Here is a 25871-nt window from a genome sequence, read left to right on the forward strand (position 1 = left end):
AAACATTTTTTAAACATTTTAGAATATTTTAAAAATAGCAAAAACGGGGCTGTAAAAAAAACATTAAGCGAAACACGGGGACCTAAAACTATCATCATTAAGTGAAGCATGGTCCGGAAATCGTTAAGCGAAAATCACCCATAGGGAAAATCGTTAAGTGAAGCACAAGATCGCTCTGAAAAAGCAATCGTTAAGTGATTTTTTCGTTGTACGAAGCAATCGTTAAGCGAGGCACCACTGTATTAAAAATAATTTATCTGTAAAGACTTACAATCTGAGAGATACTATATAAAATCAGTGGTGAAGAACCATTTATGGGGTCAGATCTCTCCCCCACACTCCTTCACTGGTTGGTGGATACTAGTTGAACCATTAGCAAAAATACTGGCTAATTAAACTTAAGTGTTGTTCCCCTGTGACTTCCTTGTGACTGGTAGAGAGAGCAGTATGGAAAGGAATCTCTATCTCTGATCAGAGATACAAGCATGATCTCTCCCTTTGTCTTTTCCATAGCCTAAATGGGAAACAGAAGCTGGAGGAAAGAGTAATCTGGTACCTTCCACAGGCTGAATTCTGGCCTGTCACTGGCTGGGTAATCTCTCCCTCCAATATAAATGAAAAAAAGTCCAGAAGTGTAACTATTGAATAACCCATGCCCTTCTTTTCATGACAGATATATCCAACATATTTTATTTGGGCTTACCTCCATAAGTAATGGTCTCTGTCCAATGGCAGCCATGCCTTGCAGGGCATTAACTTCAGCAATCAGGACCTTGTGGAGATGCTAGAATTTATGAAGAGAAGGTGTGTGAGAGAGTGGAGAGGTGAGAGCACATAGGAAGGTCATGACTTTCTGGTATCCTGTTATATGTAAGCAATACTGTATGGCAGTCTTCCTGCTGTTTGGATAAAATTCTGAGCAAAATAGCCATACAATATTAACAGTTTGTCTACAAACCAGAGGGATTGAATTTATGCCATAATTTGATAAAGGAATATTGACATTTTCCTACTCTCATATAGCAGTGAATACAACAGGGATTTAGTCTGATTACAGTATTATAGCTCTTACAATAATATACAAGAATTTAAAGGATTCTCATTCCTCAAACTGTGAAATAAAAAATGAAAAGCATGACCTAACCAAATCTGCCCCTTCATGCATTGCTGCCTTGTCGTGGCGAGGGGGCTTGAGTAACTCAGAGAAGCTATGGGCTATGCCGTGCAGGGCCACCCAAGACGGACAGGTCATAGTGGAGAGTTCTGACTAAACGCAATCCACCTGGGGTAGGAACCAGCAATTCCACTCCAGTATCTTTGCCACAAATGCCCCATGATCAGAAACAAAAGGCTAAAAGATATGACACTGGAAGATGGGACCCTCAGGTCAAAAGGCGTCCAACATGCTACTGAGGAAGAGAGGAGGACAAGTACAAGTAGCTCCAGAGCTGATGAAGTGGATGGGCCAAAGCCGAAAGGACGCTCAGCTGTGGACGTGCCTGGAAGTGAAAGGAAAGTCCGATGCTGGAAAGAAAAATACTGCATAGGAACCTGGAATGTAAGATCTATGAACCTTGGGAAGCTGGAGGTGGTCAAACAGGAGATGGCAAGAATAAACATCGACATTCTGGGCATCAGTGAACTAAAATGGATGGGAATGGGTGATTTCAACTCAGATGATTATCATGTCTACTATTGTGGGCAAGAATCCCGTAGAAGGAATGGAGTAGCCCTCATAGTCAACAAAAGAGTGGGAAAAGCCATAATGGGATATAATCTCAAAAATGATAGAATAATGTCAATACGTATCCAAGGCAGACCTTTCAACATCACAATAATCCAAGTTTATGCACCAACCTCCATTGCTGAGGAGACTGAACAATTTTATGAAGATTTACAACACCTTCTAGAACTGCCACCGAAGCAGGATGTTCTTCTCATTCTGGGGGACTGGAATGCTAAGGTAGGGAGTCAAGAGATAAAAGGAACAACAGGGAAGTTTGGCCTTGGAGTTCAAAACGAAGCAGGGCAAAGGCTAATAGAGTTTTGTCAAGAGAACAAGCTGGTCATCACAAACACCCTTTTCCAACAACACAAGAGGCGACTCTACACATGGAAATCACCAGATGGGCAACATCGAAATCAGACTGACTATATTCTCTGCAGCCAAAGATGGAGAAGCTCTATACAGTCAACAAAAACAAGACCTGGAGCTGATTGTGGCTCTGATCATCAGCTTCTCATAGCAAAATTCAAGCTTAAACTGAAGAGAGTAGGAAAAACCACTGGGCCACTCAGGTATAATCTAAACCAAATCCCTTACGAATACACAGTAGAAGTGAAGAACAGATTTAAGGAACTAGATTTGGTGGACAGAGTGCCTGAAGAACTTTGGATAGAGGCTCGTAACATTGTACAGGAGGCAGCAACAAAAACCATCCGAAAGAAAAGGAAATGCAAGAAAGCAAAGTGGCTGTCCAACGAGGCCTTACAAATAGCAGAAAAGAGAAGGGAAACAAAATGCAGGGGAGATAGGGAAAGTTACAGAAAATTGAATGCAGACTTCCAAAGAATAGCAAGGAGAGACAAGAGGGCCTTCTTAAATGAACAATGCAAAGAAATAGAGGAAAATAACAGAAAAGGAAAAACCAGAGATCTGTTCAGGAAAATTGGAGATATTAGAGGAAAATTTTGTGCAAAGATGGATATGATAAAAGACAAAAATGGAAGGGACCTCACAGAAGCAGAAGACATCAAGAAGAGGTGGCAAGAATACACAGAGGAATTATATCAGAAAGTTTTGGATATCCCGGACAACCCAGACAATATAGTTGCTGACCTAGAGCCAGACATCCGGGAGAGTGAGGTCAAGTGGGCCTTAGAAAGCCTGGCTAACAACAAGGCCAGTGGAGGTGATGGCATTCCAGTTGAACTATTTAAAATCTTAAAGGATGATGCTGTTAAGGTGCTACATTCAATATGCCAACAAGTTTGGAAAACTCAACAGTGGCCAGAGGACTGGAAAAGATCAGTCTACATCCCAATACCAAAGAAGGGCAGTGCCAAAGAATGCTCCAACTACCGGACAATTGCACTCATCTCACACGCCAGCAAGGTTATGCTCAAAATCATACAAGGTAGGCTTCAGCAATATGTGGACCGAGAACTCCCAGAAGTACAAGCGGGATTCCGAAGGGGCAGAGGAACTCGAGACCAAATTGCCAACATGCGCTGGATTATGGAGAAAGCCAGAGAGTTCCAGAAAAACATCTACTTCTGCTTCATTGACTATGCAAAAGCCTCTGACTGTGTGGACCACAGCAAACTATGGTAAGTCCTAAAAGAAATGGGCGTGCCTGACCACCTTATCCATCTCCTGAGAAACCTTTATGTGGGACAGGAAGCAACAGTTAGAACTGGATATGGAACAACGGATTGGTTCAAAATTGGGAAAGGAGTACGACAAGGCTGTATATTGTCACCCTGCTTATTTAACTTATATGCAGAATACATCATGCGGAAGGCTGGACTGTGTTACATACAGCACTGATGTTACCTGTCTGTCATGGGTTTGGAGAGAAAGTTCCATCCTATGGGGAGTGGAAGGCGGGACATCAGGAGGAGGGGCTGTACTGTATATATATGTGAAGCCTGTGTGGTGAAGTTAGGAGACGCTGGGATGTGACGAAGCAGCAGCTGGGAAGAAGAAGCTGGTGTGGGAGTCTGTGTGTCAGACAGGGTACTACTGTGTGTCAGAGTACCAACCTGATAGGTTCAGGTGTCTGTTGGTTAGCCAGAACTGATAGGTTCAGGGTCTGTGCTTCAAGTTAAGGGTTCTGTGTGAACCAAACTGTATGCATGTATGAATGAGAATAAGCCACGTTACTTTATCTTATTCACCTGATCATTTTATTTTCCCTGTGTGTTGTATTTAAATAAACCTTATTCTTTTATTTGTTTAAAAATCCATCCCTGGTCTGTGTGACTTCTTAAAGGGAATGGTTGGTGGCAGCTTAGTTAACGTGTGGCAGATCCCAGTAGGTCTGGGTTTGTCACATTGATTGGTGTCCAGCGTGTGGGATACGACTGGTCCAGTTGTCCAGTGGTCCAGCAAAGCCTTGGCACGTGTGCCCAGAGCAAGGGGGGTCTAGTCAGGGACAATCTGAGGCGCATAGGTAATCTTCTAGGTGTACCTCACGGGGAGGTGCGCTAGTGGAAGAACGTGCCAACTGGGGAGACTAGATTAGGGTGCTCTGAGGCAGCCTGGTTTTGGCGGGAAAAAAGCTGAGGCAAAATTGTAAAGTAGAAGTGAGCTAGCTTGTCTGCTGAGAGGCCCAGCAGAGGGGGGTAGACTCTAACTCGCTACAGTTGCAAGTAGTGCTGAAGGACAGCAGCAATCTATAGGGAAAGCTGGTTCTGAGGCAAAAGAGAAAAAAAAAAGTGGTCGTTTTATTTTGAGGCTTGACTTTTTAAAGCAGCTTGTTCTGGGGGGGGGATTATGCCCTTGACTCGAAGCCAGATGGCAGAAATGGGTGAAGTGAAAGACCCCCAGGTTGACCAAGGTTCTGAGGATGAATTTGGCTCAGTGCAAGATGACAGCACGGGAGAACAGAACCCAGAGCTCAGAAAATTGCTCATAGCCCAACAGCATGAACTGAGGATGAGGCAATTTGAAGTGGAGGAAAGATTAGAGAGAGAAAGAAGGGAGGAAAGGGAAAGGCAATTTGAAATGGAGGAAAGGGAAAGAGAGAAACAGAGACAGTTTGAATTAGAGAGAGAGAAAATTGCTCTGGAAAAAGAAAGGATGGCGTTTGAATTAAGAAAATTGGAAATGATGAACCAGAACAATAATAACAATAGGGATTCTGAGGGAGGCCAATTGTCTAAGGCTGACCTGAAGAAATTCCCTGTGTACCACAAGGGAGATTGTCCTGAGGTGTTCTTTTCCTTAGTGGAAAGAGCGTTTGTGGACTTCTCAGTGAGGGAAACTGAGAAGATGACCATCATGCGATCTTTAATCAGTGGTAGCCTGGCCGAAGTCTATTCAGAGATGCCAGAGGGACTGATGAGAGATTTTGCAGAGTTTAAAAAACTGGTGTTTGCAAGACATGGGATAAATGCGGAACAGCTGAGGCAAAGATTCAGGTCCCTCACAAAGAAACCAGAGCAGACTTTTACCCAAGTGGGGGCTCAATTGGTGAGGCTGCTTGAGAAATGGCTATCTCAGGAGGGGACAGAGACCTACCAGCAGCTTAAAGACTTGATAGCACTGGAACAGTTCTATTCAGTCCTGCATGGGGAACTGAAATTCCAGGTGAGGGAAAGGAAACCAAAATCTGTGGCAGAAGCAGCCGAGATCGCAGATTTTATTTCCCAAATAAGAAAGCCCTTGGGTGAGGGGAAATCTGTAGGTAAACCCAAAGAAACCTACAGCAAGTACTCTCAGGGACCAGGGAAAAACCAGCAAGGGGGAGGGGCCCATGGTGCAGGGAAGCCCTCAGAAATGAAACCAAGACCTCAGATTTTGGAGGGAAAACCAAAACAAGATGAGAGAGAATCAAAATACACCAGAAAATGTTATTTCTGTCAGGGAAAGGGCCATCTAATCTCAGAGTGTGAGAAATTAAAGCAGCTAAAAGGAATGGTGCCTCAGGATTCGAGTGGAACCAAGCCAAAAGCTGTGTTCTGTGTCCAGAAAGAGCAAGGCTCATTGTCACTGAGGGAGCCTGTTGCCATGGCTACTCAATCTGGAACAGCTACATCTGCTGATCAGGCTGAGGAAAATGGTCCTCTTGTAGAGGTCAGGCGCTGCCTACTGGTGAGAACAGATTCTCAGTTGTTTGAGACAGCAGGGGTGGACGTAGGAATACTTGACCGTCAGTATCGGGGGCTGCGGGACACTTGTTCTCAGGTGACCCTGTGCCATCCAGATATTATTCCTAGGGAATATGTGATCCCAAATGAGAGCATGAAGGTGGCAGGGATTGAGGGGCAGGTAATCTCTCTGCCAGTAGCGGAGGTACTTGTGAACTTTCAAGGCTGGAGGGGAGTTTGGCGGCTAGCAATTTCATCGACTCTGCCAGCAGCCGTGCTCGTGGGAAATGACCTGGCTGAACATGTGAAACGGGTGCTAGTGATTACACGTTCACAAGCCACCACGGGGACAGTTCAAGGGGGTAATGATGAGCCAGAGACGGAAGCAGAGGGGAGTTCAGAAGCTGTGGTGGAAACCTTAACCACAGACAGCAGATTTGGACAAGAGCAAAAGGCAGACGCCACTCTCCAAAAGTGTTTTGAACAGGTGACTGACGCCCAGCTAACACCTGAAACCCCAGTGAGATTTCTGGAGAAAAAGGGGATTTTATATAGAGAGACCCTGAGGAATATCTCAAAAGGGGGAGATGGGATCAGAAGTCAGCTGGTGGTACCTGAAAAGTATCGCCCCATGATCTTACAAAGGGGGCACTCTGACATGTTTGCTGCACACTTAGGGGTGAACAAAACACAGCAGAGAATCACACAGAATTTTTACTGGCCTGACATAGGGAAGCAGATCAGGGAGTTCTGTAAACAATGTGATGTGTGTCAAAGGCAGGGGAATAGCCGTGACAGGACCAAAGCAAAGTTGTGCCCTTTGCCTGTGATTGACACTCCGTTCAAATGCATAGGGGTGGATATTGTGGGACCTTTGCCCAAGGCCACAAAGAGGGGGAACAGGTTCATTCTCACCATTGTGGACCATGCCACGAGGTACCCTGAAGCCATACCCTTGACTAACATTGAAACTAACACAGTGGCAGATGCCTTGGTGGGGTATATGTCCAGGATGGGATTTGCCTCAGAAATAACCACAGATTTGGGCGCATCGTTCACATCAAAGCTCATGAAACGCTTATGGCAAATCTGTGGAATTAAGCACAAGGAAACCACTGCCTATCATCCTGAAAGTAATGGGTTAACTGAGAAGTTCAATGGGACTCTAATGCGCATGATTAGGGCTTACTTGGCAGAGAATCCAAACAATTGGGACCAGAAGCTGCAATCCCTTTTGTTTGCTTATCGATCAGTGCCACAAGCCAGTACCGGGTTCAGTCCATTTGAACTTTTATTTGGGAGAAGGGTGAAAGGGCCCCTTGATTTGATCAAACAAAATTGGGAGCAGATCACCCAGGATGACCCACAAGACGTTGTGACATACATAGACACCTTGATGAATGACCTAAAGAGAAATCTAGAGCTGGCAGCAGAAAACCTGCAAGCTCAGAAGGTCAGACAGAAAACATGGTATGACCACAAAGCTAGAGAGAGGCACTTTGACCCAGGGGAGGAAGTGCTTTGGCTTAGGCCCTGCAGAGAGAACAAACTGCAGCTCAAATGGGCAGGACCATATAGGGTCATTTCCAAGATGTCAGACCTGAACTACCTTATAGAGCAGGAGGAGAACCAAGCAAGGAGGGTGGTTCATGTGAATGCCCTAAAACCCTACTACAGAGGGGAACAGAGGGTTTTATTTGCGATAAAAGCAGCTGAGAGTGAGGAAGCTGAACTACCTTTCTGGGAGGGTAGAGGGGAAGTAAAATACAACCCAGAGGAGGTAAAGATCAGTCCTGCACTCACCCAAGACCAGCAGCAAGAACTAAAAATGCTGCTTAGTAAATATCAGCAGGTGTTTTCCAACAAGCCGGGGATAGTGAAGGGAGTGATGCATCGGATCCACACAGGGGATGCACCCCCGCAGGCAGTATCCCCATACCGAGTAACGGGACCCTATAGGGACAAGGTGCGGAAGGAGCTGGACGAGATGCTTAGGGAGAACATAATCGTCCCCTCTTCTAGCCCTTGGTCCTCTCCGATAGTCCTTGTGGACAAGCCTGATGGGAGCATTAGGTTTTGTGTTGATTACAGGAAATTAAACCGTGTAACCACTCCTGATGCCTACGCAATGCCCAGGCTAGACAACCTGATTGAAACCATAGGGGGTTGTCGGTTCATCTCATCATTGGACCTGGTAAAGGGATATTGGCAATTAAGAATTGATCCCAGGGATCAAGAAAAGACTGCCTTTTGCAGCCCTTTTGGTCTCTATGAGTTTCGAGTCCTGAGCTTTGGTCTCAGAAATGCACCAGCCACATTCCAAAGGCTGATGGACCAGACCTTGGCAGGGCTCAGTGACTTTACAATGGCCTACATTGACGACATAGGGATCTTCAGTAATACCTGGGAAGATCACCTGATACACCTGGAGTTAGTGCTGCAGAGGTTAAGTGCAGCAGGGCTAACAGTAAAGGCCAGCAAGTGTCAGCTGGGTAGCCCAGAAATAAAATACTTGGGTCACATGGTAGGGGGAGGAGTGATAAAACCCCTGGAGGCCAAAATAGAAGCTGTTCGTGATTGGCCCAGACCCAACACCAAGAAAAAAGTCAAATCATTTCTTGGGTTGGTGGGCTACTACAGAAAGTTCATCCCGAGGTTTAGCGAGATTGCGGCTCCGCTGACCGATCTGACGAGGAAGAAGGCTGATGACCGCATCCCGTGGACCAGCGACTGTGAGGCGGCGTTCCAGAGGTTGAAGGAGGCGTTAATCAACTATCCAGTGCTGCGTGCTCCAGACTTCGACCGGGAGTTCATCATCTACACCGATGCGTCTAACAGCGGGGTAGGAGCAGTTCTGTGCCAGGAGGATGAGAATGGTGACCAGCATCCAGTGTCCTACCTGAGTAGGAAACTCCAGAAAGGTGAGAGACATTTGGCAACCGTGGAGAAGGAGTGTCTGGCCATAGTCTACGCGATCCAGAAGGCCAAGCCTTACATCTGGGGAAGACATTTTACTCTGTGTACTGACCATTCACCATTGCAATGGTTAAAGACAATGAAAACCCACAATAGTAAACTTATGAGGTGGGCTTTAAACCTGCAAGACTATGACTTTGAAGTGAAGGTGGTCAGGGGGTCAGTGAACTGTGTTGCTGACGCCTTGTCAAGAAGACCTGAAGAATGAAAACGGCGAAAGAACATGGACTATGTATATATATTGATGACAAAAGGTTAAATGTACCTGGGTTTTTTGAACTTGGTTTGTATGAATAAAGGTAAATTGATGTAATGTATATGGTAAATGTTTAAATGCCTAATTGCTATGGTTAACTTAGAATGTAAGTATAAGTAAGTATGATATTGTATGTATAACTGTTTTTATGTGTTTTATCCAGGTTGTTTTTTGGGAAAAAGCACCTTAGCTTTCCCCCTACAAAACAACTTATAAAGAGGGGAGGTGTTACATACAGCACTGATGTTACCTGTCTGTCATGGGTTTGGAGGGAAAGTTCCATCCTATGGGGAGTGGAAGGCGGGACATCAGGAGGAGGGGCTGTACTGTATATATATGTGAAGCCTGTGTGGTGAAGTTAGGAGACGCTGGGATGTGACGAAGCAGCAGCTGGGAAGAAGAAGCTGGTGTGGGAGTCTGTGTGTCAGACAGGGTACTACTGTGTGTCAGAGTACCAACCTGATAGGTTCAGGTGTCTGTTGGTTAGCCAGAACTGATAGGTTCAGGGTCTGTGCTTCAAGTTAAGGGTTCTGTGTGAACCAAACTGTATGCATGTATGAATGAGAATAAGCCACGTTACTTTATCTTATTCACCTGATCATTTTATTTTCCCTGTGTGTTGTATTTAAATAAACCTTATTCTTTTATTTGTTTAAAAATCCATCCCTGGTCTGTGTGACTTCTTAAAGGGAATGGTTGGTGGCAGCTTAGTTAACGTGTGGCAGATCCCAGTAGGTCTGGGTTTGTCACAGACTGGAGGAATCCCAAGCTGGAATTAAGATTGCAGGAAGAAATATCAACAACCTCCGATATGCAGATGATACCACTCTGATGGCAGAAAGTGAGGAGGAACACGAGAGTGCAAAAAACGGTCTGAAACTCAACATCAAAAAAACTAAGATCATGGCCACTGGTCCCATCACCTCCTGGGAAATAGAAGGGGAAGATATGGAGGCAGTGACAGATTTTACTTTCTTGGGCTCCATGATCACTGCAGATGGAGACAGCAGCCCCGAAATTAAAAGACGCCTGCTTCTTGGGAGGAAAGCAATGACAAACCTTGACAGGATCTTAAAAAGCAGAGACATCACCTTGCCAACAAAAGTCCGAATAGTCAAAGCTATGGTTTTTCCTGTAGTGTTGTATGGAAGTGAGAGCTGGACCATAAAGAAAGCTGACCGCCGAAGAATTGATGCCTTTGAATTATGGTGCTGGAGGAGACTCTTGAGAGTTCCCTGGACTGCAAAGAGAACAAACCTATCAATTCTAAAGGAAATCAACCCCGAGTGCTCATTGGAAGGACAGATCCTGAAGCTGAGGCTCCAGTACTTTGGCCATCTCATGAGAAGAGAAGACTCCTTGGAAAAGACTTTGATGTTGGGAAAGTGTGAAGGCAAGAGGAGAAGGGGACGACCGAGGATGAGATGGTTGGACAGTATCATCGAAGCAACCAACATGAATTTGACACAACTCCGGGAGGCGGTGGAAGATAGGAGGGCCTGGCGTGCTCTGGTCCATGGGGTCACGAAGAGTCGGACACGACTAAACGACTGAACAAACAAACAAACCAAATCTGAGAATTCTCATCTTTCCCACCAGGAAATAAATAGATCTAATTTTTTTACACAAAAGCAAATAAAAGAAACATATGCCCACATTATTGTACATGGAGTGTGCTGTTTAACCCTTTCTCAGGACACCAATTTTTCTGACAGCTGCTCACCTTGACATTGCAGATGACTGGCCCGTGGGCACTCCTGTTCTCACAATTGGCAATGACTTGCTCAATCTGAGCACGATCAAAAAAATCCAGCTGCAAAGGTTCTGGGATCTCTTGACTGAAGTCAATTGAGTCAAGAATACTCAAGATTTTCCTGCGTACTGAGGAGGAAATAAGACAGTTTTTTCAGAATTACTGAGGAATCAGAATTTGCATGAATGCTGGCGAAACATGTTGCTCTGAGATCTCAAATAGACATGGCATCTACTCATAGTCTGAGCCTGAACCTGTATGGTTCCAGTCCAGCACGATAACTCCTCCTGAACCTAAGAACAATTGGAGTGCATTAGGATTTCTCATCTTTTTATTCCTCTCTAGAGCAAATCACATTGAACATATAAACGCAAAAAATCAGCCTGGAGGTTCAATGTGGGGATGGGCATTTGTTATACAGAAGTGCTGGAGACAAAAAGGCCCAGTATCCTCCAAATTAATACATCACTTTTTGCCCACTTGACTATACTGTATTCTATTAAAGCTCACTGTCTTGGAATCTCGTGTGATTCAAGATAGTACAGAAAAGTTTCAAGGGAACAAAGAGATGTGCACTAGAAAGAGGAAAAAAGCAACACTTTGAAATAAAGACACTTAAACAGCATACAGTCTAGAGTTAATTGAATTAGATTATGCTATGTGTATTTCCCAGTTAGCAGAAGCAAAACCAAAGGCATTACACAAACTTTGCAGTTCATGGTACAAAAATCTCTCTGCTGTAGATCACAAACCGAATAAATGCTGCTTCAAGGCTACCTACCTTTGGAAGCTGTATCAAAGTGGAGAAATCCACTGACTGACCGACTTTCATCTTCTATTCCTCCTTCACCATCAGCTGAGAGGGATAAAATTTAAAAATGATTCAAATTTAACAAACAAAATAAAATATTGCCGGTTTCTAAAAAATGCTGAAAGAATTACTCGGCTATAGACATTTATTTCATATGTTCTATGAAATTCATATATGGCATAATTACACAGACCTTCAATTGTTATGGGGTAACCAGAATGTGCTGTAAATGTGTTTAGTATTACTGACAGGATGATTCCAGTACAGTAATACTATTTAGATAACAAAACTGATTCATTGTCAACAAATGTCACATGAAGCTGAGAACACTGGGCATGTATGCGCAGTGGGAGTTAATGCAACAGCTTCCTCATTCTTACCTTCCATTATAACTATATACACCATCCTATATACACTCAATCCCATCCAATTTCAGAAGCTAAGCAGGGTTGGGCCTGTTTAATTGGATGGGAGACGACCAGGTAATACCAGTGCAGTGCAGTGGTTACAGTGTTGGACTACAACTCAGAAGACCTGAGTTCAAATCGCCACTTTTTCATCAACCCACTGGATGACAGTGGAACAGTCAGTCTCTCAGTCTGATGTCTCTCACATGGTTGCTGTGAGGATGAAATGGGAAGGAGAGAGCCATGGTCATCAACTTCAGCTCATTGAAGGGAAGGGCAGAAAGCCAACTAATAAACAAAGAAATAAATAATAAAATTCTATGTGTGACAAGGGAAAGAAACCTGCTTAGAATGCAGAAGAGGCACTCACTGCCAGTTAGAATTTGAATACTGAGCTAAAAAGACCAGTCACGTGGACAACTAAGTATGAAGAGGAGAGTCGGCTGTGCAATCAAAAATGAATCATGGTTCCCAATCTCACAGAAATATTCCAAATATGGAGACAACTGTTCTCTTCAGACCAGAGGCCCATGTAGCCTGATATGGTGAAAAAGTGTACTCAAGATTAATATTTCTGAAGGTCTGAAATGGGCTTCTAAGGATTATGAAGTGGTGGCTAGGCTTTATCTTCCACAGGTAAGATGAGAGTCAATCAACATGCAGGATGGCATATGCCAACTTGTGAACATTTGAATTCTGGATGTTCCTTTGAGTATATCTGAGCGGATTATACATTAGTAGTGACATGTTCCACTCAGCAGCAGCTTTATATAACCGCAATGTTAACAACAATGCAAGAAAAAAGGAGAAAACCTTACCTAAGTAAGATTTCACTGGCACGTCGTCTAGAAGGAGGTGCAAGAGTCTATGTGTGTGAGAACGCTGACGGTTCAAAGAAGTAACCCTTAATTCTATAGATGCAATCTTCATTAGCCATGACATTTGGTTCAAGGCTGGAATTTCATGCTCTGAAGAGAGAAGTTATGCCAAAGAGAGTAGAATGTAAGAAAATGCATATTTTTTTCAAAGAGCAAATAAGAACTGAACACATGATCTACTCAAGTCTTACCTTTGACAGAAAATGGTAAATGTTGCAACTGAGAGAATAGGAAATCCTGGCTGGTCCTCAAATATCTCATAGTTGGGCCTGAAGTATCTGAGCAGGCGCACAATTGATAAATCACCTGTATAATCAGAGAACACAGATATTGGTTACCTTTATAGGTATAAAAGGATACAAAGCCAAAACAATACAGCAATGCGTTAACTTATTTAACTGTGATTCACTCAGCAAGCTAAGGCGACATGTAGCAGCTCTTAAAAAAATAGCTTAATCTACAATCCTATAAATACTTGTCTGAAAATAAACCCCACCAAATTCAGCATGTCTGCACACACATGCATATGACTGCAGTAGTAGTACATGAAGACTTTACATGGTACTTTAAACTTTTGCCAAAATCAATTTTCTATTCTCTGCCAGCTTGTTGACTTGATGCCAAAGATTCTATCTTAGCTTTTCCCCAAAGAGAAATATTGTGTATACCTGATAACACAACTCTGCCAGATGAGGAGACTGTTGAACTGCTTTGGGACCAGATCTTGTTTCAGACCCATTCTCCAGAATGTTCAGAATAGCATGAAGACACGTACGAGGACAACCCAACACGCCTGAGAAATGCAAGATTCAGACTTCAGTAAATAAATTGCATGGCATATTAACAGGAGTACTTAATATGGAAAGTTACATCATTTTTTAAAGATCCACTGTATAAAAATTACATTTGTTGTATCAGAGAGTTCTAGCTGCCTAGAGTGGTCCATTGGTCCAGATAGGTGGGTTTCTGTGGTGCACTAATTTTAATATGACTCATAAATTACAAGATAGCTATTGATAACTGGAACAGTATTTAGAACTTTTTGTTTGGCTTCCTGAGCATAACAAATGTTGCTTAACAATAATGAACAAAAATTGGTTTCTTCTACTTTTAGATCGATTTGTTCCAGCTGAAGGCAAATTCCAATCAACCATTACCCAAAATTCCCTACAAACCTACCATCCTTCCTAGGTTCATACCTGGGTCCTGTAAGTTTGTGGTACTGACAGGCTTCTTAAATTCATAACCCAGGAGATACAGAGCAAGATTGGGTGGGCTGCACTCCAAAGAGGTGATAAGAAGGTTCAGGATGTTAATCTTTGTTTCATGGTAGATTGGGCCCTGCTTCCTTTCCACTTCAAGTTCTTGAAATAAAAAATATAAATTAATACACTACAGTAACATATAGCAAACACTATAATATAATATATGTTATCATGGGATACACTATACCAATACATAGAGAATTTTCCATTAAGTGTGCACTGAATCAACATATAATTCCTGTTAATAAAACCATCACTTTTTCAGTTCACAAAAGACTTGTTAATTATGCACTCGCCTAACCACCTATGACAACACATTGAGGCAACCAGATGAGCAATTTTTTGGAAAATACGTTTTACAAATGTATTTCAGAAACTTGGTGAAGAGTCTAATAATGATCAGCTATGTAACCACCAGCCTACCTGCATTCATTAAAAAGAGTGAACAAGTAACTTTTGGAGAAAATTGTTTTGAAATAAATTTACAAATTGCTCGACATTTTGGTAAACACTCTTTACAAATTTGCTCAAAATGTAAGAGCAAAATAAAAACCCACAGATGGTTTTTTTCCTGCTCTTCCACAAGTCAGTAAATAAAATGGTTGAGTTCTGTGTGTTAGAGTCACATAAGACTTTCTGATTTTTATTTTTAACAATTAAACTGCTTATTTTTATGTAAAACAAAAATGAACTGCTTTCATACCTCCAAAGGGATTAATTATTTCTTCTGTAGTTTCATTGTCCAAACACTCCACAAATCCTGCCATTAATTTTTGGCTGATACTCTAGATTTAAAATCAAAGGATAGGAACAAAAATATAGCAAGATATTAAAAAATGTACTAATTTGAAGTAAAATACACTTGCAAGGTTATACTCAGTTTGTTGTGAGACCAGGACAACAATTTGAGTGTATGAATATTCTGATCACTGAAAATCACATGTTAATGGCTCTAATATATTTTTCATACCCCAGCACAAAAGGCAGTACTAATATAACAAAAATATTATGCATAAAGAAAGAAAAAGCTCTCTCTTAGTCACACTGACCTGGCTTTAATTCTAGCTACACCCTGAACCATTACCACAACATCAGCTTCATACACAAAGACTCTAAACAAGAGAGGCATCATACATGATTTCTGTAGCCCTCCAATTCTTCATAGTCTAAAGCCTTTCCCACAATACATAAGAGAGAGAAAAGGAAGGCGAAGGGAAATCAGACTGCTTGGTATCAACTGCTTAAAAGAAAACCAAATCCTGGATCTCTCCTTCGTATTTTCACTTTCTCCATGTGAATGAGAGGAAGTCATATGCTTTGCAACTTTAACAGCTCCACCCAAATATTGCAACAGCAAAGCCATTTGTCATTCAATAGCCACATTTTTCTCCTTCTCTTCTCCTGGTTGGAAAACATACAACAGTTACCTGATCCTGTGTGAAGTCTCCAATCAGTTTCACTTGAATGTTAGAACTGCAAGAAATGCAACACAGGATCTTGGAACTTTCAAAAGCCAGTTCAGGGTTGGCTGACCCATGGCAAAGATACCTAAAAGTGAGAAGAACATTACAGGAATTGTTGATCTATCCAGAGCCTAAAGCAAATAAATGCAGGTTAAAACTATAAACATAATTGTAGCTCTTTGTTCTCCTCTATTTCTGGCATTCAGGCTGTGGAAGTTATTGCTTGGGAAGACAAAACAACATAGCATCACCCATGCAAAAGAAGAATCTATCAGGAGGCATGAAAAGTTCTCCAACATTTCTCAAAGTATAAAGTAATTCTTAGCAAGCAAACAAAACCTGAAGAGGGAGGAGAAATCTCCCAAACCAGGTTAGTAAGAACTGAGAATGCTCCATGGCCAGATAACACTGACTTGCTGGATGGAAAAACAGAAAAGTGTGCCTGCATGTGTATGGAATGGAGTGACTAAAATCCTGAATCAAAGCACTCCACCTGCCAACATTTTAATGTACAGTGGTGCCCCGCATAACGAGCGATTTGTTTAACGACGAATCCGCACAGCGATTGAGTTTTTGCGATCGCAAAAGCGATCCCATAACGATGTTTTAAATGGGAAAACATCGCTTTGCGATGATCGGTAAGCGTTTCGCTTACCGATTATCACATAACGATGTTTTAGGAACAGCTGATCGGTGGTTACAAAATGGCTGCCAGGTAAATAAAATGGCCACCCGCAGTGTTTTTGTGCCCTTTCCTTGCTTACCGGGCAGCGAAAATGGCGGCCGCATATAGGATTTCCGCAGAACAGTGAGTTTTTTGCCCATAAGAACGCACTGAAGGGGTTCCAATGCGTTCCTATGGGCTTTTTTGCCCCGCATAGCGAGGAAGCTGGGCTGAGGGCGAAGGCCAGGTCTGTTTGCATGGATGCCTTGCTGAGTTTTTTTCCCTGGGCTTTCTTTTTCTCTCCTGACCACATGGCCTGGGGGTGGGGTCTAGGGGTGGGACTTCCTGCTTTAAAAGAGCATGTCCCAGGACCCTGGACCCTTTTCCCTAAGAAGCTGGGCTGAGGGCGAAGGCCAGGTCTGTTTGCATGGATGCCTTGCTGAGTTTTTTTTCCTGGGCTTTCTTTTTTTCTCCTGACTACATGGCCTGGGGGTGGGGCCTAGGGGTGGGACTTCCTGCTTTAAAAGAGTGTGTCCCAGGACCCTGGACCCTTTTCCCTAGGAAGCTGGGCTGAGGGTGAAGGCCAGTTCTGTTTGCATGGATGCCTTGCTGAGTTTTTTTTCCTGGGCTTTCTTTTTGTCTCCTGACCACATGGCCTGGGGATGGGACCTAGGGGTGGGACTTCCTGCTTTAAAAGAGTGTGTCCCAGGACCCTGGACCCTTTTCCCTAGGAAGCTGGGCTGAGGGTGAAGGCCAGGTCTGTTTGCATGGATGCCTTGCTGAGTTTTTTTTCCTGGGCTCTTTTTGTCTCCTGACCACATGGCCTGGGGGTGGGGCCTAGGGATGGGACTTCCTGCTTTAAAAGAGCGTGTCTCAGATTTTGTATCTGGCCTTAATATGGTAAATAGGAAAGCCAATTAGATTTGCATAAGCCGGGGAGTCAGGAAAGTTTTAAGGATCAGATCATACTTTTGCACTATTAAAGAGCAGGCCAGGTAGGTGGGGCTTGTCAGCCATGGAAGGCAGCCCATCTAGGAGAAGGAAAACTCCAGTTTCAAACCTCCACTGCCTTGTGGCTATATCCACTCATGGAAAAGGCTTCAGGAGTTAACCTCGAGGCAAAATCCGGAGCTGGAGTCCCGAAGGCAGCATGTGTCGTTCTGCCAACTCCTGCGACATTGCTGGAACCAGTTGTATTGGCTCTTACCTTTCCATTGGACCATTTCAGCAATGTGGAGAGGGGGGATCTGCTGCTTGGGTAACAGCCTATCCTCCATATTACCTTACCCGGGCTTCATGCTCTGGAGAGGACACTCCTCGATTCAGAGCATGTTACCATAGTCTCTCGAGACTGAAGGATGCCTATGCTAGCGACGAATCCATGTAGCGACAATTTTTTCGGAATGGATTATCGTCGCTATGCGGGGCACCACTGTACTCCTCACTTGAATAACTAATGCTGCATTCAGTTCCCCACAACCTGGTCCTCAGGTAGCTAAAACAGACCTGTCTGCACACAATGTGGTGTTGGCAGGTTTTGATGAATCAAACAGTTTGCAGGAATAAAAAGACAATCTTGTTAGGACAGTTTGGGGTGGATTCAGATGGGGTGGAGGATATATGATGAATGGTATATGATGAACGGCTGTGCTCAGCAGAAACAGTAGATTGACTGAGCATTGCAAGGGCAGAGGAAGAATAGAAAACCAGGAAGGAGAAAGAATGGAGTATGTTGAACAGCAGCCTTCCACACTGCAGTATTTTATTACAAGTCCCATTGTCCCTGCTAAAATATTTATACAGCCATCGCTTCTCAGTACAATATACTACCCAAATGGCTAATGTTCCACCTCAAACATACAGACTATCTCTTCATTTATCATCTCCAACTGTCTCTTCTCACCCCAATGTCTGTGGTTTAAACTTAGCCTGTCAAACTCCAAGTTATCACTTTACCATACCGAAGGAAATAATTTAGCAGTCATTTAATTCACAAAGGCAATATGCAATTGCTCAGAATGCGTTCTCTGAGACATCATGAGAGGACCGAGTTCTTTAACCCAGATCAATATAGTACAGGGACACTATGGGGGGAGGCCACAGCTCAGTGGCAGAACAGATGCTTTTCATGCAGAACGTCCCAAGTTCAGTCTCCCGAAACCCTGAGCACTGCTGCCAGTCAGAGCTGGAAATACAGGATCACATGGACCAAGGGTCTGACCAGTAGCCTCAGGCAACTTCCTATATCCCTACTTTTAGAAAGCCTACTAAACAGTAAATATCTCTGAGAAGCACAGTAATCCTTCGGAATATTTCAAAAGGGAAAAGAACATTATGTCCAAACATTTCTGGAGCCACACCTCTCTTTCCAATTATTTTGGGCTTACCTTGCAATATTTACCACATGGTCTGCCTTTTTTGTACGAGGGTTTATTCCTTGCAGTAGCTGTTCTAGAGAAGTTACAATCAGGGAGAGATGGCTTTCCCTGAGTAAGTCCATGAAAAGGTTCTCTTTTTGTAGAGTGAAATTGAGCAGCCCAAGACAATACTGAACAGCTTTCTCTAAGTGTTTCTTCCCTTTAAAAAGGAAAGAAAATAAATGAGACAAATAAATTGTATGTCCATGTCTAGAAAAATAAAATAAACACATGGGTAGAACCACACGTCAAAATTTATACACATACAACCCCAAACCCACTCTCAAGCACTTCTGACACTTGTGACATCTGGAAACATTAATGCTTAAGAACTACTGATTTTTTTTCACTTTTCAAGGAAAAAACTCTTCTACATACCAGGGAAAGGAGCATAGGTATCCAGTTGCTTAACCCCTTCTTCCAGTAAACTAAGACAGAGTTCTAACATTGGGGATTCATTCAACAGATGATACATGAGACTAAATCCAGGTGGTTTATAAGCTATGACTTCTTCTCCTAAAAATGAAAAGCACAATTCAAATCTATTTAACAGTGTTCCAGTTTTCCAGAGAATTGTTAATGTTCTGCCTTCCCATTTCTCATTCTGTAGCAACATCCAAACAACTTCAAAATCCAGCCAATTTCCCCCGTTTTTAGCACTTTTATATTTTGTGTATATGCTGCTGGGATCACTGCTCTCGTTGCCTCTTATCTAAACTGCCACCAGTGTTATACCACACCTAGTTGGCCTTCCCTCCTAGCATTAATTCTCTTTTAACCATCAAGAAAATCCCTCCTAAACTCTTGCTGTCCACTTGCACTACTACTAATGGAGAAGATTATTAGCACCCCGATTCTGTACTGGTGCAACCTATGTCAGTAACTGCATCAACTTTAAAATACTAGCCTTACTTTCAAAGCCCTGCTTCTGATTAAAGCTCCTCTCGCTTTCTTCTGTGCTGCCTTCACTTCTCCTGCTTTGTTAAGATTCATTTTTAAGTCCTTCTTTTCATGCTTTACTTCAGAGTTTGGAACGTACCAAGCCATCCTGTCTACAGCTTTTAAATGCTGTCTTTTAATGATGCAGTCTGCCTTAGATCCTTTCTTTTTAAGCAGAATGGTTGAGTAAGAATATTTAAAATAAATGAAATAAACCCCCAACACATCCTTTTACATTGTAAGTATAATCCTCTTATGACATGGCTCTCTCCTAAACCTACCTGTGATGCCCTTGCCAGGAGTGGCCCTCTTCTCACCCTGCTCCTACCCATGTAATGCAAGACAGCTATGGGCCACATATCCCATCCTATGCAATGTTTCACACCTAGAACACCTCCACTCCCCAACTGCCACAACCAGTAAATAATGTTGTTCAAGACAAGGAGAACCATGCTCCTGGAAGCCTCCAGTAGCAATTCTTCTTTAAAGCAAAGCACAAGGCCTTGCTTCATCAAAAGGGTATTTTCCCAAATGGAGCAGAGGCTAAAACTAGAAGCGAGTTCGCTTTTAGTTTTGACCTTCAAGGAAAATACATTTGTGGCTGGCTCCCAAGGATCAGCCCATGGAAATGACCCAGGGGATAAAAAAGCTGGTTATCTTTCTGCCTCTCACCACAAGATGCAAAAACTAAGCTAAAATGAACGAGGAAAGAACATGCCTTGCAATTCGACGTATTGGTCTGCAAAGTCTTCAAGCTGGGGTTCATAATCTCTCAATAATTTGTAGAACACTTCCAGAACTGCTTCAGCTACTTCCCACTGCCAAGAAAAACATGTAATGCAGGATTTAAAGAACAGTAAAATTTTACAGGCAGTAAACATTTCAATCCAAGTAACCTTCAGTGAAACATGGAACTGAAACAGAAACGGCAGCAGAGGAAAAAAAATTGAAATCTGAAGTATGTACACTAACATATTTATAATCCACAAAACTATGACACCCAGTAATGCTTTAAAACAGAGGTCCCCAATCCCCGGTCTGTGGTCTGAGCCGGACCAGGCGGCAGAGACAGACCTCCCGCCCCCTATTCGCACACCCTCAGGCACTTTTATGTTCTGTAATGGGAGGCCCACTACCGAGTAAAGGTTGGAATGGCCTGCTGAATTAAACCGCCCAAGACCAGGCTCCCAAAATCTCCTCTTTGTGCTTCTGCTCCCTGGCTTCCTTTTGCCCTTCTTTGTCCTTTTGGAAGAGAGAGGGCTTGAATCTTAGCAAGCATAGCTGCCTCTCCCACAGGGCCTCCCACAAGGACTTTCTCCCAGACCTTTTGCACTCTGACCCTGGGGAGTCTTTTCTTTTAGTGAGAAAGGCCTCATGGTCACTGCCAAGCCCACCCCAACCCCATCTGCAACAGTGGCTTTCTCACATTGCTGGGCAAAGAGGTTTCACAGGAGGTCAGTTCTGGGCAGTGTTCTCTCCTCCTACCCAACACAATCCTTCTTGGCAGCCATGACAGGATAGGGAGAAATCTTAAACTTGGCTTCACACAGGGCAGCAGCTCTCTCAGTGCTTCAGATAGGAGACTCTCCTAGCCCTACTCTATAATGCAAGGATTAAATTTGGGACTTGGTAAAGGTAAAGGTTCCTCTTGACATTTAGTCCAGTTGTGTCCGACTCTAGGGCACAGTGCTCATCCCCATTTCCAAGCCGTAGAGCCAGCATTTGTCCGAAGACAGTTTCCGTGGTCACATGGCCAGTGCGACTAGACACGGAACACCATTACCTTCCCACCATGACGGTACCTACTTATCTACTCGCATTTTTACATGCTTTCGAACTGCTAGGTTGGCAGGAGCTGGGACAAGCAATGGGACCTCACTCCGTCGCGTGGATTCGATCTTACGACTGTTGGTCTTCTGACCTTGCAGCACAGAGGCTTCTGCAGTTTAACCCGCAGCACCACCACGTCCTCCCAAATTTGGGACTAGAATGTAGTAAAATATGTATTTCACCACTGATATACACCCCTTATGAAACATTACATCTCTTCTGATCTACAACAGCAAAGTACCGTTGTAGTGTTATGGTAATATGATTCCACAAAAACCTAGATGCTAATTCAACTTAGTTTTACTGCTAGGAACCATAGGATTTTAGAAAAAAAGCTGGCTGGATAATTAAACAAAGACAATACAAAGTAACCCCACAAACGTTTGTAGCAGTCATTGGGAGTTTTTGAAGTCTAGCAGAGGTAAACGTCTCTGAGATGTGGAATTGTTTTTTTAAAGCATGTGCACACAGAGAGTGAGAAAGAGCCATAACCTCACCAAGAAAATATCCTACCTCCCTGAATACCAGCTTAATCCTCCTGGCAGCTAAATGTCTGAAGCTGGAAAATATCTGGCTAAGGCTGGCCCTACCTGTAGCCATAACGAGGCAACAGAGGCGTCTGGAAAGTATAACAAGTCCTTCTCTTACCAATATATAACAGAAAGAAGCCAAACCAACCTTTTCAGCAGCTCTTCGATAAGCTCTTGTGCGAAACCGAAGAAACACAGTTTCCCTCAGAAATTGTAGATAGGGGTCAAAGCCTGGGGGCCGCAAGCCCGCCCCAAGGTTAGAAGGAAAAGAACTCTCTACCAGTGTGCTAATGAGTCGGCAGAATGCCCTAGTTAAAGGATACTCCTCGCACCGGGATTCAATCTCATTCAATTCAACCTGTCGAAGAATACAAGAAAAGCACAGTTTGAAAGCAAACAGATTAGAAACACATTACATATTTAATAATAATAATTATTGTGTGCAATCAAGTCAATTCTGACTTATGGAAGCCCTTCTCAGGGTTTTCAAGGTAGGGAGTACACAGAAGTGGTTTACCCTTCTCTCCTTTTGGAGGTGCCCTGGAACTTTGCAGCTTGCCCACGGCCACACAGGCTGGCTCTTTTGGGATGCAGAGTGTGGAACTGAACTTCCAACCCTTGGCTCCACAGACAGAAATCTAATTCACTGAGCTATCCAGCCAGTTGTTACATACAATGGTGCCCTGCACCACGACAATAATTCGTTCCTCTGAAATCGCTGTTAAGCGAAAACATCGTCCAGTGAAAACAGCTTCCCCATTAGAATGCATTGAAACCCATTTAATGTGTTCCAATGGGGAAATTACCTCGTTGTCCAGCAAAGATCGGCCATAGGGGAAGCCATTTTCTGAGCGCCGATCAGCTGTTAAAATGGCTGCCCTGTGAAGCATAGGTCCAGAAAACATAGGGCAGCCAATTTGCAGAGCCAGAACACATTGTCGTCTTGCAAACAAACGGTTAGCGAAGCACGGACCTGATCGACATCCAGCTGATCGAACCTGATCGAAAATCCCCCATAGGAAACATCGTTTTGCGATCGCTATAGCGATTGCAAAAATGTCCTGCGGATTCATCATACAGCGGGGTCATCGTCTAGTGAGGCACCACTGTATTTACTTTGCACAATGCCACAGGCATATATTTCAGGTTAAGTCACACTGAGTTCAAGTCCCACAGGTTTCCAAAATGCACACAGTCAACACAAAATCAGGAATATGTGAAGTTCCCTAATTTCAGTAGGTCCTGTCTTTTCCAAATCTCCAGTTACAATTATCTTTAGTTTGATAAAGTTCATGTAGTGATATCATCTATAACAGTTCTTGACAGATCTCATCATAACGTATTTGGTTTAATAAATTTTTGTGAGCTGTTAGCGGAATATGTTTTACTAAATTGTAATTTAATAAATTATTATAGTAAATAATTTAATACTGTAAATTATTGAACTGTTTTATTTTAAACAGAAAATAATGGATTAAAAGGTCCTTCACTTAAGCAAAGACAATGGCTGTTTTACAACTTCTTACTTTATACAATAATTTAGTTTACAGTTACAGACAAACTTTACCTCAATGCCACTGGCTTGTCTTTGGCCTGGAGTTCTCACAGTTTGCAGTATCTTCCAAAAACAAAATGACAGAAAGAGGAAAATGCATTTTCACAATTACCAAAAGAACATCATAACAAATATGTGCCATGCTTTATTGCACATGTCATTTTATAAATGTCTCCTTTAATTACTATTCCTAAAAGAAATTTTCATTTTCAGCACTCATGTCTGCCTCTGAAAAGACTTCATTTCACAAGAGAAGTTTAGGCAGATGCAGATGTGACGCTTCCAGCTCCTGAAACCAGATCACTGTCCCTCTTCCTAACCTTTCTCCACTTTCTTTGCAAAAGCACATACCATGCAGACATCATAACAGACCACAAGTAACACTAGGGAATATTTGCAAGAGAGTGACTATGGGGAAGGAGTTCATACTTCCATGACTTGCTTCCCTTAGCCAGGGTCACGGATTGGGAGCAACTGCATCTACACCACACACCCCTGCCGCCCCTCCCCAATTTGAAGGATGCATGATTCTGTCAACAGAACCTCAAGAGAGAGCAGAATATTAGTATGATGTCTTTGCCTTCAACACACATCTTTCCTCCTATGTGCATCAAAATAAAACAAAATAACAGATATTTTAATTCGTTTCTAGCATTACTCAGAAGCTGCTAGCAGAGATTTCCTGTATACCACAAAGGCAAATAATAAAACAGAGGTAAATAATACAACAGAAAAGGCATAGCAAACAAACTCTGCACTGCAGTCTTCAGTATTTTTTTAGGACCAACATCTGCAATTAATATATTCATAGAAATAATGCCATGAATATGGTGAGATTTATTACCTGCTTAAACTTTCTAACCAAGAACAATGCAATATTTGAATAAGATACAGTGGTGCCTCGCATTGCAACGTTAATTCGTTCTGAAAAAATCGCTGTTGCATGAAAACGTCGCAATGCGAAAATAAAAAACCTGTAGAAAAGCATTAAAACCGGTTTAATGCGTTCCTATGGCCTTAAAACTCACCGTTCAGTGAAGATCCTCCATAGCGCCACCATTTTTGCTGCCTCTAAAGCGAGGAATCCATATTAGAAAATAGCGGGTGGCCATGTTTTTCCCCGGCGGCCATTTTGAAACCACCGATCAGCTGTGCGAAAATGGTCGCTTTGAGATGATCGGTCATCGCAAAGCGAAAATACCCCATAGGGAACATCACAAAGTGATCACAAAATAGATCGCAAAAACAGCATCGCTAAGCGATTTTGTGGCTAAACGGAGCGATCGCTAAGCAAGGCAACACTGTACTTGGGGACCAGCAAACACTTCTAATACTTGCTAAAGCAGTGCAGTGCTGAAATGAAAGGGCTGAACAACCATGGAAGGTTACCTGTGTGTATTCCAAAGACTGCCACAGTGAAGCTGCAATTTCAGGAGATTTCCCAAAGGCTGAGAGTGTTTCTATGAACTCTGCTTTCAATATGGGATGGATGCTACATTGCAGAAGGCCCAAAATGATAACTACTGGAGTCCACTGGGGATGTTCACAGAGAGCTAACCGAGCATTTTCACTCTAAAACAAGATAGAAAGAAAAGCCATGATTGTATAGATTCTGCTTGATTAATCAGTAATGTTAACACCATGTAGATTATACCAGGAGTAAACAGCTAACAGAGTTATATTTTTGATCTTTTTTCTACCACAATTGCCTTCAATTAAACTAGATATGTAGATATGCTTTCCTGATATGTACATTCTATCTGTTTTCACAGTAACTTTTAATATAATATACCTTGGATGTCTGCAGCCAAATTAACTAACTGATTTTATATTCCTTCTTAGTCCCATACCTCAGGGGCTAACAGAAAACGGGTAAGGCGAAAAGCTACTTACCCATTTTACTATAGTTTTTGTAAGCTGGAGAAATGCAATCAATCCATCCTGTTCTTTCTGGGTTATTCCTCTGAGAGGAAGGTGACGATACTGAATGCTATCTGCACTTGGCAAATCCTTCCTTAAGTGTTCATGGTAGAGCATCAAAGAATGGAAGAAGTGTTCCCAGGAAACAGGACTGCCACCTGCTCCTTGGATGTTTTCAGCTAGAAAAGAAAATAATTCTGATTATAGAGCATGCAGTAAGTAAGACATCTGTGTAGCAGACAAATACTCTTTTTACGTCACCTGCTGATGTAAGAATACTCGGAAAATGTAAATATGTATATGTATCTACATGTATATCTACTTGTATGCATTTATTATCATATCTTTATCATTATTATTTTACTAGATGTCCAAAAATCAACTCCTTGCTGC

General features: G+C 42.8%; 1 protein-coding gene across 1 annotated transcript in view; it reads right to left on the reverse strand.

Annotated features, from left to right (window-relative positions):
* Positions 1–25871, reverse strand: part of NUP205 (nucleoporin 205) — a 61259-nt gene that overhangs the window by 18211 nt on the left and 17177 nt on the right. The window contains exons 12-27 of the mRNA XM_073000221.2: positions 25452–25657; positions 24948–25130; positions 23571–23621; positions 22152–22361; positions 20362–20461; positions 19083–19220; positions 18675–18864; positions 15588–15708; positions 14864–14945; positions 14095–14259; positions 13564–13688; positions 13087–13201; positions 12836–12985; positions 11581–11655; positions 10770–10927; positions 704–784 (exon numbers count right to left, since the gene is read on the reverse strand). Of these exons, the coding sequence (XP_072856322.2) occupies positions 704–784; positions 10770–10927; positions 11581–11655; positions 12836–12985; positions 13087–13201; positions 13564–13688; positions 14095–14259; positions 14864–14945; positions 15588–15708; positions 18675–18864; positions 19083–19220; positions 20362–20461; positions 22152–22361; positions 23571–23621; positions 24948–25130; positions 25452–25657 (2150 nt within the window). The remainder of the gene's footprint in view (positions 1–703; positions 785–10769; positions 10928–11580; positions 11656–12835; positions 12986–13086; positions 13202–13563; positions 13689–14094; positions 14260–14863; positions 14946–15587; positions 15709–18674; positions 18865–19082; positions 19221–20361; positions 20462–22151; positions 22362–23570; positions 23622–24947; positions 25131–25451; positions 25658–25871) is intronic.

The sequence above is a fragment of the Pogona vitticeps genome, chromosome 5 (assembly GCF_051106095.1).
Source record: "Pogona vitticeps strain Pit_001003342236 chromosome 5, PviZW2.1, whole genome shotgun sequence".
Lineage (NCBI taxonomy): Eukaryota > Metazoa > Chordata > Lepidosauria > Squamata > Agamidae > Pogona > Pogona vitticeps.